The sequence below is a fragment of the Lepidothrix coronata genome, unplaced genomic scaffold, assembly GCF_001604755.1.
Source record: "Lepidothrix coronata isolate B3197 unplaced genomic scaffold, Lepidothrix_coronata-1.0 Scaffold334, whole genome shotgun sequence".
Lineage (NCBI taxonomy): Eukaryota > Metazoa > Chordata > Aves > Passeriformes > Pipridae > Lepidothrix > Lepidothrix coronata.
The window spans coordinates 140,804-156,608 of NW_016690514.1; the positions used below are offsets into that span (position 1 = coordinate 140,804).

At 42.3% G+C, this 15,805-nt stretch overlaps 1 protein-coding gene across 1 annotated transcript in view; it reads left to right on the forward strand.

Annotated features, from left to right (window-relative positions):
- The window catches only part of MYO10 (myosin X), a 162,937-nt gene that overhangs the window by 29,025 nt on the left and 118,107 nt on the right, over positions 1–15,805 (forward strand). The window contains exon 2 of the mRNA XM_017838359.1: positions 3,955–4,053. Within this exon, the coding sequence (XP_017693848.1) occupies positions 3,955–4,053 (99 nt within the window). The remainder of the gene's footprint in view (positions 1–3,954; positions 4,054–15,805) is intronic.

Here is a 15,805-nt window from a genome sequence, read left to right on the forward strand (position 1 = left end):
ATGGAGCACAGGAAAGCTGCACCAGGGAGGCCAGGCAGTGCAAAGGAGGGCATCTAGACCAATACTCTGACTTAAAGAGCAATGCATCAAACAAATGACCATTACTGCTTGTTTCCCTGGACTTAAATATGGAAGAATAGGTCTGGTCTTCTGCTCAAGAGGATGAATGCTTTATACTTGGGTTGAAGTCAGTGGGGGATATCCAGCTTCCAGTGAATTTTCCACTGAGTTTCCACTGAGTAGTCTGGCCAGGCACTTGGCATGTTAAGGTTTTCGGGTACCTAAACTTAAGTCTTTTCAGTAGTTCTAAGGCAAAAATGAAGGACGAGTTTTCAGAACAAAAACTGTTTATTAATATAAAATTAGCAAAGTTATGGTTCTTTTTCTGGATGACTTCTTTCTTTCTGTGACCCCTCCTTGATCATCATCTGTCTGTGAATTAGGAAAGAGAAAAAGCGAAAATAAATGTGGTTTTGGTTATCTTTTGCATTAAAAAGCTATCTCCAGCTTGACCTAGTTAATAGCATCTCTTCCTGTCTCTCAAACTTTGTATTCAGAGCCAAGCTACTGAGGTGCATAAACAAAACATATTGAGTATTGTTCCTTTTACTTTGCCAAGCCTTAATAGTGACATGCTTTTTGAATGCAGATGCAGCATAATCTACGTTTATTGCTCTTAATTTAAAGCAGTTTTAACTGTTTTGAATCAACTGCATTGAGGATCTCACATTATAAGGTATGATATGTGATTTTCAGCATATCTATGTCCAATAGAAAGTAAAAAAGGAAAGGATTTTTGTTATCTCCAAGAACAGATAGACAAGGAAGGTAGGAAGTAGTGTTTGCACATTCACCAGCAAAATCTACGAGGTAGAGGGACTCAGAACTTCTCCAGGTGGTCTTACAGCTGTGAGATTTGCAAAGCTATTTCCTTTCCCTTTTGCAGTCAGGAGAAATGTATTTGCTGCGGAAATGATGGCATACAGCCCTTCTTCTCCAAACACTATTTCAAGTATTTTTACAACCTCGCTTCATGGAAATAAAAAACATTGGGCTGTAGTTAGTGCTCCGTGGCTTTCTTTGCCCACTTGCCACAGAAGGATGGCTTGTCGGGGAGCTCTGGAGTAACCCAAGTCACCAGGCTTCTCCCTGCAAAAGAGGTTGAGATCAATGTAATGTGCTTGCCATGTGTGTTGAGGAGAGTCCTTCCTTAGATGGTCCTGTATGGTGAGTCTTGTCCATAAATTAACTACTGGTGAAGATTTTGTTACTGTTGCATGCACCACAGAGGGATGGCTGCTGGATCAGTGGCTGTAACTTTCGTAGCTGGTGAGGTATCTCCTGCCAATATCTTTTTGTTTTGCCACCCCCCCCAGAGGGAAAGGCCCACTGACAGACACTCCATTGTAGAGCTACCTAGCCAGGGAACATGTTGTATTTGCATTCCAGAGGCCTCTGGCTTTGTGAACTCCATTGTTCCAGCTTCCCCTGAATAGCAGCTATTGACCCCTAACAATGTACATTTGTTTAAATCAACCCCTTTCCCTGCTTTAAAAACTTATTATAGGACTAACTCAACCAAGTGAAGGCTTCTGTGTGGGCCCCTTCTTTTCCCCTTCATAGGCAGAAAAAAAATTTGCAGCATTAATTATTTAATTTCAGGATGGAAAACATTCTCCTCCTTGTGAAAGACTATTTTGAATGCTGAGGTTTTGGCAAATTTTGTTGCGGCTTAATATTTACAAGCTTTTCATTACCCTTGAAAGCATAGACTTCATGTTACTCGAGCTCTGAGATGCTGGCAAATAATAAACCAGTGGGATAATGAGTTTTGTTGTCCTGAAGCACTTGAAGAACTTGACTGCATTTTGATAAATAGGCTTTTTTGCTGTTTATCCATTTAGATGGATTGAGCTCACCTAGGATGAGAAGGTGGAGACTGGCTGATAAAGACATTTAATGCCCAGCAGCAGGCTGGCAAAAGCGTTTCTCTGTGTGGTGGGAAGACTGGGACTGAATTCTCTTTGCTGCTTGGGGTGACAGTAATACGTGCATCCCCCCCTCAAGCCATCATGTCTCCAGAGCTTGATGGTGATAGTAGCCACCGTCATTAAACCCATTACAATTTGTGAACAAAACTGGCTATTTAATGTGAGGGAAAACTTTACCGTGCCTTGCTTCTGTGGGGTTATTAGGTCGAGGCAAAAAAGACCAGTGAAGTAAAAATTTTCTGTGATTTGAACAACCTTGTAGTCCTTCCATTTTATGCCAGAATAATCCCACTAATAACAGCAAAATATTCAAACATGAAACAGAGGTTGTCAGATAGAATGAGATTGTTTGATGGGCTGAAGATTCTTTCTTCTGGTGTCCTATGTTAACTCAGGAGTATTGCATCTCATGAAGTTTCTATAGGCATCACTGTTGGACATGTTAGTAAAGGGTTGCCAGCAGGTTGAAGGAGGTGATCCTACTCCTCTGCTAAGCTCTGGTGTGCTGAGTCCAGAGTGCTGGTGTGCTGAGTCCACCTGGAGTGCTGTGTCCAGTTGTGGGCTCCCCAGTGTAGGAGAGATATGGACATACTGAATAGGGTCCAACAAAGGACCAGAAAGATGATGAAGGGACATGAACATTATTGTGTGTCTCAGTGCTGTTGTTGTCCCATCATAGAAAGAAGAGTAATGTTTATTCAACATTATCTAAAACATATGTAACTTGTCTTGTGGCTGAAGTCCGTGGTAGATTCACAGGCCACTTACCTTAAATATGCAATAAAAATAAAAAGCTGTGTTTGTCTTGATTGTCAGTCAGGACTCTCCCCCTTCCTCCCCCTCCAGCCTTAACCAGGCTGTAGGTCTAGTTTCTGTGCTTAGAAATTCAGGCAAGGACAGCCTTTGGATGCTAGCATGCAAAATTATTGTACTTGGTTTTTTTCAGTGATTGTACACCCAAAGTCACAACCTTATGATTATCAGGCTATATCCCAGCACTTTTCCACCACCCATTTACTTTTTCTTTAGGAGATAATTTGACTGCTCTGGTGAAAAAAATTTCTGTTCTCCGAATGCCACGAAAATATTGTCATTCTGATATGGAGTCAGCTGTCTGTAGAGAATGGGAGTATAGTTTGGGTTGGAGATCAGACCATGGGTTGCTGCTGCTCAGTGTTTTCATGCCAGTTAAGAACTTCTCCTACACAGGAGCAACTTGAGTGGCTATTGTTTATGGGATGGCTTTTGCTGCAGCTGCAGCATGAGCTGTGGTCCTCCTCCCTTGTTCTCAGTGCTGGATATTTCTGTTTTCTTAATGCTGCATCTACCAGCCAGGTGGTAGATGCAACATTAAGCTCTGCCTGCTGTACTAGACTGACTTGGGTGTCTCACTGGTAGTTTCCAATGCCTCCTCACCTCCAAAAAGCAAATATCAGTAATCCTGCTTGCTACTAGTTGGGTTTTTTTAATCCTCTGCATTGTAGTACAGGCAGGAGAGGAGAACCCTGTAAAGGGCAAAGTAGTTTAGAAAAGAGGTGAAAGATGGCAATGCTGTGAGTGCCTGACAGAGGCTGAAAATCAACAGGTAGGGAGCCAGCTGGCTTTGGGGAAGATCTTTTAAACTGTGTGTAAATTCAACACCGCTCTGTAATTTTACATGTGCTAACATGAGGCACATGACTCAGAGAATCAGAGAATTGGCTCCAGCTGCTCTTGCTGGCATTGAGGAACTTGTACAAAAAAAAAACCAGACACTTCAGTGTAGTTCTTCTGTATTTACTGATCGAGCAGAAACCAACTTGCTAACAGATTATTTTATTTTATTTCTTTCCCTTACTTATTTGGATTTTGCTCTTACTTTCTCTCCTATTATCTGATAAGTATTTCCAGAGGAAAATACTGAGTGAAATTATTTTTCCAGTTTTCTGTTATGTCATCTATAATTGTCTTTTGTTTATTGCAGGGGTCTCGGGTCTGGCTGCGAGAAAATAATCAGCATTATCCCAGTACTGTTCATTCGTGTGCAGAAGGAGTTGTCGTATTCAGGACAGATTATGGTCAGGTATGGGCATTGCTCCTCTATGTTTTGTCCTTTTTGCCTTTCCTGTAACAAGCTTTTCACAGAATCACAGAATTGGTCAGGTTGGAAGGGGCACTGTGGGTCATCTGGTCCAAACTCCCTGCTCAAGCAGAGTCTTCCTAGAGCACATGGCACAGGATTGCATCCAGATGGTTCTTGAATATCTCCAGTGGGGGAAACTCCACAACCTCTCTGGGCAACCTATTCCAGTGCACAGTCACCTGCACAGTAAAATTTTTCCTTATGTTTGGGTGGAACTTCCTGTGCACCTACCCCTTTCCTCTTGTTCTGTTGTTTGGCACCACTGAGAAGAGCCTGGCTCCATCCTCCTGACATCCACCCTTTAGATATTTATAGACATTAATGAAGTCCCCTCTCAGTTGCCTCCTTGAGGCTGAACAGGCCCAGCTCCCTCATAAGAGGGATTCTCCAGACCCTTTACCAACTTAGTAGCTCTCTGCTGGACCTGCTCCAAGAGCTCCATGTCTCTCTTGTACTGGGGAGCCCAGAACTGGACACAGTACTCCAAATGTGGCCTCACCAAGGCTGAGTAGAGGGGCAGGATCATCTCCCTTAACCTGCTGGCAATGTTCTTTCTAATGCATCCCAGGATTCTGTTGACCTTCTTGGCCACAGGGACACACTGCTGGTTCATGAACAGCTTGTTGTCCACCACAACACCCAGGTCCTTCTCCACAGCACAGCTTTCCAGCAGGTCAGCCCACAGCCTGTACTGGTGTATGGGGTTATTCCTCCCCAGGTGCAAGACCCTGCATTTGCCCTTGTTGAAGTTCAGAATATTCTCTACCCATGTCTCCCACCTATTGAGGTCCCTCTGAAGGGCCACACAGCCCTCAGGTGTCAGCCAGTCCTTCCAGTTTTGTATCATCAGCAGACTTGCTGAGGAGGCACTCTACTCCCTCATCCAAGTAATTGAGGAACAAGTTAAACAACACTGGGCCCAATATAGAACCCTGGGGGACACCACTAGTGGCAGACCTCCAACTAGGCTCTATACCACTGATGACGACCCTCGGGGATCTGCCACTCAGCCGGTTCTCAATCCATCCCACTGTTCACTCATCCAACCCACAGTTCTTGAGTTTACCTATGAGGATTTCATGAGAGACAGTGTTGAAAGCCTTGCTGAAGTAGAGATAGGCAATATCCACTATTCTTCCCTTATCCATCCAAGTAGTTGTATCATCGTAGAAGGCAATCAGGTTGGTAAAAAATGATTTAACTTGAAGGCATGCTGACTACTCCTGATCACCTTCTTATCCTCCATGTGGGTAGAGATGGCCTCCAGAATGATGTGCTTCCTTACCTTTCCAGGGATTAAGGTGAGGCTCACTGGCTGGTAGTTTCCCGGTTCCTTCTTCTAGCCCTTTTTGAAGACTGGAGTGACATTTGCTTTCTTCCAGTCCTCAAACACCTGCCCGGATCTCCATGACCTCTCAAAGATGATCGTGATACTGTCCCCCTCCCCCATCATATCTAGGTTAAAGCCCTGCCAGTGAGTCTCCCTAGTTCCTGGGAAAAGACTCTCCTCCCTCACTGAGAAAGGTGAGTCCCATCTGATGCCAGCATGCCTGGAGCTGCGCAGGACATACCATTGTCAAAAACCCCAAAGTTATGGTGGTGACAATGGCTGTGGAGCCCTGTATTTTCTCCTTGTGGGGAGGCATAGGGGAAACTAAACAGTTTGTGAATAAAATATTTATTTTGTATGACCTGAATGTGCAACTTGGTTTTGATAGTTTGTTCTGTTGCCTGTCAGTTCCTATGATTGTGTCTGACAAAGCTGAAGCAATGCTGCCAGGTGTGAGAGCCTTGTTCCACATAGGTCAGTGATTATGTAGTTTACTGGAGAGAGGTGGCCTCTCCATGGTTGTATTCCCTTACAGTAACAGAAAGTGGGGGCTGGCACATGGCCAAAAAAATTAAAGCATGTCTTTCAGAGCCAGAGAACCCTTATTTTCTTTACATGCCTTTCTTCAGGCAGGAAAGGAACCAGACAGAGTTGCAGAGGGGCTTTTGATGAGCAAGATATAATGTACTCACAGTTAAATTGCTGCTCTCCTAGCAGTGAGGGAGGAAAATGATGAAGTGATTCAGTGAACAAAGGAAGGGCTATGGATGTTATGATGTAATCTATCTGGACTTGTTAAAGCATTTGACATGGTCCCCCACAACATCCTTCTCTCTAAATTGGAGAGGTATGGATTTGATGGAGGAACTGTTTGGTGGTTGAGGAATTGGTCAGATGGCTGCATCCAGGTGGTAGTAGTCAACAGCTCAATATCTAGATGGAGATTGGTTACAAGTGCTATCTGTCAGGGGTCTGTACTGGGACCAGGACTGTTTATAATTTTCATCAATGAGATAGGCAGTGGGATCGAGTGCAGCCTCAGTAGGTTTGCAGATGACACAAAGATGAGTAGTGCAGTTGATAAGCCTGAGGGACAGGATGCCATCCAGAGAGACCTGGACAAGCTCAAGAAGTGGGCATGTGTGTACTTCATGAGGTTTAACAAGGTCAAATACAAGGTTCTGCGTTTGGACTAGAGCATCGCCTGGTGTCAGTGCAGGCTGGGGGATGAACAGATTAGAGCAGCCCTGCTGGGAAGGATTCAAAATGCTGGTGGATGAAAAGCTGGATGTGAGCTGGCAATATGTGGACATGAGTTGGCAGCCCAGGGCTGGGCATTCTGGGCTGCATCAAAAGTAGTGTGGCAGCAGGTCGAGGGAGGTGATTCTGACCCTCTAGTCCACTTTTGTAAGACCTCCTCTATAGTTCTGCATCCAGCTCTGGGGTCCTCAGCACAGGAAGGATGTGGACCTGTTGGAGCCATGAAAATGATGGGATGGACCACCTCTAAGGTGATAAGGACAGGCTGAGCATTGAGGTTGTTCAGCCTGGAGAAGGGAAGGCTCCAGGGAGACTTTATAGCATCTTCCATTACCAAAAGGGGCCTATAAGAAAGCTAGGGACAAACTTTTTAGCATGGACTGTTGCAGTAGGACAAAGAGTAATGTCTTTACACTAAAAGAAGGTAGACTTAAATGAAATTAAGGAAGAAATTTTTTACTGTGAGGGTGATGAGATACTGGAAGAGGTTGCCCAGACAGTGTAGATGCCCCATCCCTGGAGGTCTTCAAGGTCAGGTTGAATGGGGTTTTGAGCAACCTGGTTTAGTGGAGAGTGCCTCCCCTCACTGCAGGGGAGTTGAACTGGATGACTTTTACAGGTCTCTTCCAATCCAAGGCATTCTATGATTCCATCATCCTTTTCAAGGTAACCTGCACCAAGTTACCAGGTATATTAGATTGGTGATCCAGATGCACATGGTACGGAGAAAGACATACACAAAAGTAGACTGAGAACAACTACCACTGGGTTCAAAGCCTCCTCTCAGAGAAACAAGACCACCTATGTGCCAGTTTGTTTACTGTGGGTTGCATTTTAAATTGTGCCTTTGGAGTTCTCAGATTTTGGAGGTTGCATATTTTGACTCGTCTTACTGAAATTTGAAGTTCGATGAAGTGGAGAGTCTGAGACTGTTTCCTCTGTTGGCTTTTTCAAGCAGAAAAAAGAAGGATCCATAACATCACCATTACATTTGGGCTGCAGAGTAGAAAGGCTGCTGTGTGTGTTGTTACCCTAACATGTCCTCCAAGAAATGTCCTGCGTTGGGCCTTTCGTTTTAAACACAAGCCTTTTTCAGCTCCTACTAGGAGTCATCCACATGCTTGTAGGAGAGGCAACTTGTAATTTGCATGGGATTTTCTAACTGAATGTGTAGCCAAAAAGAAATTACTAAAAGAACCTGACTTTTAGTAATGTTTTGAGCTGCAAAATCCTTATACTTAAGGGAACCACAGATGCTGCTGTAAAACAGCTTGCTTTGGTGCCCTAGAAAAGAATGGCAAAGCTAGTGTTGGCATCTGCCATCAGAAGAGGTACTTGTTAATGGTCTTCTATGTGTGTGTTACGTGTGATGTTGCTGCCTTTCCATGGTGCACATAATGCAAGCTGAAACTTCGGGTAATATGGAAAAGGCCTTAAGTCTTTACCGTGATGTCATCTGACTGACCATGTTTGCTTAACAAACCTTGATGCTATAAACATCACTGGGAAAAAATTACCTCCTTCGGTTTGGCCTGCATGTGTTAAAAGCACGTGGTGCGAAATGGGAAGAACGTAGGGATCAACCTTGAGACCTGTGATGTGGCATTCCATCTCCTCAGCAGGTTTGAGCTGGCAGCTGCCCAGCCAAAGGCACAGTAGCAATTCACTGCAGTTGAGAACATGAATCATTTTCAACGCTTGTGATTTCGGGAGCACACTTTGTGTGTAAAAGGACTGTGCAAGCTGACATGGGTCAGTTAATAACTTTTCCCTCATGCCTTTTCTTGATGTGCTTTTAGACCATCCTGCCCTTGCTGTTCTGCAGCCTACAAGCTGCAGAAGGTTGCAAGCAGGTCAAAGGAAACTGAGATAATGCCCGACTATTATCTCTGACTGCTTGGCAGTCCCTGCAATGCTGGATTATCACTTCGAAGAACAAGGCAGGGGAAGCAAGGGGTGAGGTTGCAGAAATATGGGGTGATGATGATTTTTTGAAGTGGTTGGGGTATTGGTTCCCAGATCATTTTGACAGCTGGAGCTCATGTTCAAGACTAATGGCAAACTGATGAAAGCATTGGGACCTTATAAAAGCACAGCTTTGTTATTCATCTTCTCTGATTCAGTAGCTTCTACTAGACTTTGCACTTCTCACCTTTTCACTGAACATTTTCCTTGACTTCTGAAGATGTGATTGACAGGACAGTGGGTCTAGGAAGGTATATTGCCAGAGCTGGGCTCAGGTTTTACATTTATGAGTTTGGCCTTCAAGTCTCTTTGCCAACATCAGTTTGCAGAATAATGGAAATTTCATAGCACAGTGCATTACTTCTTCATTTTTTCTTTGTGTTCTGTTGCGAGTGGAGGAAATAAATTTGCCACAAAACCCTCTAGCAGCATACAGTTGTATGCTGAAGGAGTGGTTGTAGGGAAATCCTACCCAATGTGAGGTTAGAATTATATAACAATATTTTAGCATGTTGCATAGCAATTTCTGGTTAGTCACATGGTTATATAATTCCTCCTTGAGTGTTCTTGTGTTGCCTGAATGCTTCGATTAACAATCCATTTGCTAATTATCTTTAAAGGCAACTGTGATACTGTCTTCTGCTGTTGTCACTCTCTGTATGAGAACTAGCTGATTTGATAGGCTGCGTGGAATATCTGATACATAGGATATAGTTTACTAAAATGGAGAATTTCAGGTTGTAAGTTTGGATTTCCCTGAGCAAATAGCTATGAAAAAGTCTTAGCTCTTTATGAAAATAAGGAAAACGTGGCACTGTATGGAGGTAGATGAAAGCCTCATTAAATGCAGGGAGGAGAAGAGTACATCAGGTGTGTGTTTCAGCACCCTGGCCCATGATAAAGGAGTGGGAGATGAAAGATGTAACCTCTCTCAGCACACGGTAACAACTTTAGGCTGCAGCTGGCTCTGGAGTACCTCTTAAAAGCTTTCTGCAGGCTAGCCTTCGAAACAAAGAGTCTGCAATGACTTGAAAAGTTAGGATGCGCAGACAATTCACATTGTTTTCTCTTTATAAGCACAAGCCACATGCTTTCCAGAAGAGAAGATGCTGAACTCATTTGCTGGTTGATGGCTGGGTAGGTTGTGTTGTTTGTTTTCTGTTCCATTAGTGTGCAGAGAACTGGTGAAGGACTCTTGTCGCTGATATTTTGGAAACACCATGTCTATGAATATGCATAAAAAGTATGTCAGTGAAGTCTATGAACACTTAGACTTGAAAAAGTAAGTCCTAATCTTTCCTTGTGTGTATAGACATATGCTAGTATATAAGATGACATTACAGTTATTGTATTTTCACTACATCTGTTTTTAGGGTTAAAATCTTTCTTAAGGGTTTTATTGACAGTAAAGCAGATGTTTCCTCATTGTCTTATTGTATTTTTAATGAAGTCGTGTGAGCTTATAAAGTACTCAAGTGAATGTTTAAATAAAACCCCTAAAAGCCCTGCTGTCACTGTGTGCTTTGTTTGAAATGCCTTACTTGTGTATGTTCAGTAATCAGTGGTTCCGTTGAGAAAAAAACCTCTTTCCAGTTTCTCTCTTTTTTTTTCCTGAATAATGTGAACTTTATTTCAGATAGAAAGAGGACTGTATTGTGCTCTTGACTTGTACAGACACATGTGAAACTGTCTGCAGTGAAAGCATAGATAGTAAATACAAAAAGCTTGAGGGAATGAAATCTCTCAGAAGACCTGTGTTGAGCTGCATGGCATTGATTTAAGAATATTTTTCTTCTCTCCTAATTAGGACTCTCTACTTTTTCTTCTGTTTGTATGTCCAAATATATGTAAAAGTAATGCCAATAAATATAGTCAGTGTGTCAGGTTTTGGGTTTTTTTTTAATTAATGTAATCGTAGTGGTTGGTGTTTAAGCCTTTGAGAATTGGGGACTTTCAAAAAAGCACCTGAGAGCACACATTTTTAATAATGTTCCTTCCCTTGCAAAGAAAAACATATATATGTAAGACATAACATGTATGTGTGTGTAGGGGAAATCTGCTCTGAAGAAACTCATCCAGGGAGAAGTAAAAATTGAATCAACTGCTCCAAACTGTCCTCAGTCTGACATTGAAATTGCATACTGGCTTAGCTGACTGAGAGGAACTTTTACATCAAATGTTATAAGAAGAAGCTGAGCAATAATATCCAAAAAATGTAGGCTCTTTAAAAACAGATGTCGTATTTCACCAGTAAAGACTGTGTCAGTTAAACCAGCTTTCTGTGAACTTTCTTTACAAAGAAGTCCTTCACGGCATGGTGTTATGTCAGCAAACAGAGTGGAGCTCCGTATCCTTAGCTTCAAATCAGAGGCACCTGTAAATGGTTTGGTCAGCAACAAAAGTATTTTTTCCTGTGTGTTTAATTTATTGTGGCTCTTCTGCGGAATTTCTGCATCTCAAGGACTGGAAGACTACAGATGTTCCTTGTTAAACACAGCTCAAGTATGTTTCCCATGGAGGCTTTCACTTTTTTAAATTTCTGGTTTGAAAGCTGGGAGAGTTTCTCATCGTGACCTCATTCAGAAAAGTTAGACCTGAGCTTGTTTGAGTTTTAGGGTTTGTTTTTTCTGTTTTGCATAGTTTGTGAGGTTTCCTTTTGTTTGATTTTAGAGTTAACAGCAGGATTATGTTGAAGTTACCATGTGGTTATACCAGGAGAGTTCATGTTTTCCTCATTTTTGGTTTAAAATTAAAAAAAAATCTCGAACCTGTAGGTAATGGCTAAGCACTTCTCATAAGGACTCTTTTCTTTGCCTTATGTCCTTTCTCACCCTTGCTTGGGACTCTCTTGTGCTAGCCTTTGCTGCTGTGAGGAGCCCTTTTAAACAAGAGTCTTCCGTTCATATTCACAGGGCATGAATAACACCACTGAAGTTACTTGGCTTAAGTTACTGAAGTCAGTAGGACTGTTTATCAGTAAATGCTGTGTTTGGCTGCATCCATAGTTCATAGGATCAGGCACTGGAGAAGTAAATCCTTCTGGACAAGGATTTTCTTAGTTAACGTTGAAAAGCATCATGCTTGCTTCTAGCTCTTCCACGTGAAGACCCGAAAATATTTCCAAACAGTGTTTTTTTGGACATTTTCCTGAATTCAATATCTATTACCCTTGAAATACACCCTGACAAGGGAGCATTTTAAAGAAGACCTTTGTATGCTCCCTTGTATATACAACCTCTTAAGAAAATATACAGATATATGCAGTGGGCTTTGGTCTTGGCTGCTCTTAGCATTAAATGAATCCATCTCTTTCTGCAAACTTTATTTATGAAGACTTCATGCTTTTTAATTTAATGGTGCTTATGAAGAGTAGTGACTACCGACTCCAGACATGGGGTAGCTCGTGTATTTTTCGGGCAGCAGAGCCTTTGGGGCTCAGGGTCAATGCCAAATTCAGCAGCTCTACAGCAGGAAATCAGATTCCATCTGTCTAAACACTGTAAAGTTAATTTTATTCTGCAGTTAGTTATATTTGGCTTACTTGTAATAATTCTACTGATTATTTCTAGCATACCTAAAGAAGCTTGGTGCTGTGGCTGTTAGTATGTTGGTTTCTTGGGGATTTCTTTTGTGCTTTGCGTCTTTTTATTGCTGCTGTTTTTTTAAGAGATGTGTATGGGAGTTTTGGATTTGGGGGATGGCGTGGAGTTGGAGAGGGCCAGAAGTCAGCCAGAGCGCCTTTTAATCCTCAGGATTTATCTTCTGTGGAGAAGTGTTTACATCTTTATTTGGGATGTCAGAGTTCAGTGACTCTCGCTGTAAGCATCTGTTGACGCGCCTGTAAACAGAGCTCATGACAGATGTGAGCTGGGCTCCGGCAGCTTCCACTGGGAGCATCCTAAGGGAGGCTGGCCTCCCCACCTTGCACAGCCTGCACTTGCACTGTCTCAGGCAGTCTCTGGTACCCCCAGCCTGGGGGGCATCACCTGGAAAGAACTGCAAGGAGGGGTGGCTGTGCCCTGCTTGTGCATGCTGGCTCCTTCCCATGCACTTTAAAGAAAGACACCAGTGAAGCAAGCGTGGCTTCAGAGGCCACACATGTCCTGCAAGCCCACGTGTCCCACAGGTCCACTGAGCTGTGTCACCCTGTCCCTCCTGTGAAGCATTTAATGGAGCGTAACTGCACTGCACAAAAGCCTCCTCGTGCCTCGTAAGGATTTAATGCAACTGTAGGGCCTTGCAGCAAACATTTTTCTTAATGGAAATGCTGCTTCAAAACCACAAATGTTACTTGTCAGTATGGTGTTGGAGCACTGGTTCAAGTGGAAGCACTCATTTGAACAAGTGTTTTGGGTTTTTTCCATGTGTGCCATCTTCTTTTACTTCTTAAGTACTTGCTAATTGGAAAAATCATTAGTTTGGGTCTCTTAAATTTACCAACACTTTGATTGTTATAGCATCAAAATATTAAAAAGGCATTTCATTGTGCTAAAGGAAGCAATATCTGTAGCAGAGAACTTTCTTCCCCCTAATTCAGGAGCTAATTCAGCTTATCTTTTTATCTGCTATATATCAGGAAGGATATTTTTACATGACTACCGTTCTTTGAATGTTTGTTAAAAGAGAAAAGCCTCTTTTTGTATATGCTTTTTCCTTTAACTATGTATTTATTGCATAAAAAATACAGAGCAAGTTATGAAGTACTTCTCAGATATGTTGGACATGTGCTGTGCTTACTTTTTTCCTGTTACTTGCCTTTCTGCCAAAACCACTATCAGTTTGATTGATTTCAGGAAGGGGAAAGTTTTGATCCTGAAGTGAGATATTTTAAAAGAAAGCTTGAATTGTAAAAAAATCACCAAAGCAAAACAAAACGCTAAAAAACTACCTCAACTGCCAGACTAAAGTGACTGTACTACTCCTGGAAAATGAACTTTCTGTCTATGAGTGTCAGAAGTCGGGGAGTTTGCAAGTGAGCAGCCTAGAGATTTCTAATGCACAAATGATGGGGGCAGGAGGGCTGAGCAATGACCATAAATAACTCCTTTAATGTTGGGTTTTCAAGGGTTTTGTTCTGTGCTGCCTAAACATAATGGTAGTGTTTGCTTTAGCTTTACTGAAATTAATTTGTTTGGCATTAGTGTGGCACTTGTTAAGTGTTTTCCTAACAATATAAATTAAATCTCTATAAACAAAAGCATTTATCTGTGAGCAGAGTTGTTTTATGCTTTTTATAAGACCCGACTGAAAGCAGTCCGCATCTGAGATGCTGACAAAGAGGTACTTTCTGTGTCCCCACTTGGTTTGCTGTGGCCACGTAATGGGTTGTGGCTACGTAAACAGTTGAGATGTCAGTCTTCTTTCTTGCTTTCTGCAGAGAAAATTCAAACCATCTGTCTTTTTTGGTGCCTTTATTGTGCTTGTACTAAAGATAGCAAAACTGCTTTTGTTTTAAGATTAAAGCAGATGTACACAGGCTGCCATATTAATTTCCTTTGTAAGGGAACACAGTTCAGCTGTTCACAAAACATGGGAAGGAATTCAGGCTGCACCGTGCCAAAAAACGACGACAACAATGAATCTGTAGCTTCATGATGAACAAGCTTGTCACTTCAGTTGTTCCCTTGTTCCTAAATTCCCTTGGATGTGAGGCTGGTCTCATTGTTCAGCATTGTTGGTGTTTTTAGGAACATATGGTTTAGGTTAAGCATGATTACGTGCTGGGATACTTTGCACTGCAGCAAGGCACTGCTCAGTTTTACTCTGGTGAGCTTTTGTACCTTACAGGACATATAAATGGTGGATTGGCACGGAGATTTTTACTTGGGGAAGACAAGAGTTGAGCAAAACCCAAGTGGTATACAGTGCCCTATTTTTTTTTTAAATTAGATTTTTTTTTTAATATTCGTTATTATTTATTTTTTAAATTAAAAAGTCAAATGACCAGGTAATTCTGAACAGGATTTTACACAGTGAGGGCTTCTGAGAAAATGCTAGTGCGTGTGCCAGCACCATTTAAAAAAGTATTGATAATGGTGAGCAGAGGCCACCCTCTCTTTCCGTTCCAGTTAGCCACCTGGGAGCCACTGTTCAGCAGTTATGTCCCAGTCCCACCCCACCTCACCGTCAGAGACTGAGGACTGCGCCTGGGGACATGAGCTGTAAAAAAATCCCTTTTGTCATTACTGTTTGAAGTAATTTGAATAGTTTAAAAAGTGTAGCCATTGGACAGGTGTGTAGGGTACTGCGTTAGGTGTGCTGGTGGTCCCAGCCTACATGGGAGTTATGGTGAGGTGTGGTGGTGAATATGTAGGGAAGGAGACTGTGTCCACTAGCAGGTCTTCTGGGGAAGGCTGCAGTGCCTTTGGCTGCACAGTGCTGGTTCTATCTTTCCCCTGTCCTGTGGTCACTCAGAGTAGTTCCTGAAGTCTCTGTTATCTCTGTGTACACAAGAAACACAGAAACAAAGAGGAATCTTCTGCAGCTCCAGGTACCCTTCACTGCACAACTTTAAACAAACTAAATCTGAGCAATCAGACTGGCATTTTGATGCCAGATCACTTTCAAGGCTTGATGTCTGAAATCTTCTCTGTTTGAAAGATGCAGTACTTCTTGCAGAGCTTCAGGTTCTTTTAGTAGGCAACACAGGAGCTTCCGAATGGGATAAGATGCATCATTGTACTTTTGGGAGCCTCATGATATTTGTATTCTTGAACATTTCAAAGTGACTTGTTTGAAAGCATCAAGTTTTCTCATGAGAACACTATCAGAGCAAGATTTCCCCTGAAGCATTTCTGCAGTGTGATAATAAAGTCTTTCAATGTTAGCTGCAAAAAGAACTTTAAGTGCTCTTTCATAGTGGTGCTTTTATTTATGCTAAACCAGGGGAAGAAAATGTTAGTGTAGGTCATGTGCCTTCTCCTCATCCAGTGCTCTTTATTTTGTAAAACAAGTCAGGTCCTGTTTAGCATACACATGATGGAACTGAGAGACATTTAAGGAGATTTTTCTACCCAAGCTGTCTTAACCAAGGACAATCATAAAATGTACATGGAGAAAACCCCTTTGGTGTTGCAAAGTACAACCATGAAAAGTTCAGAAATGCTGCAGGACCTCTTTTTGCACTGTAGAAAAAGC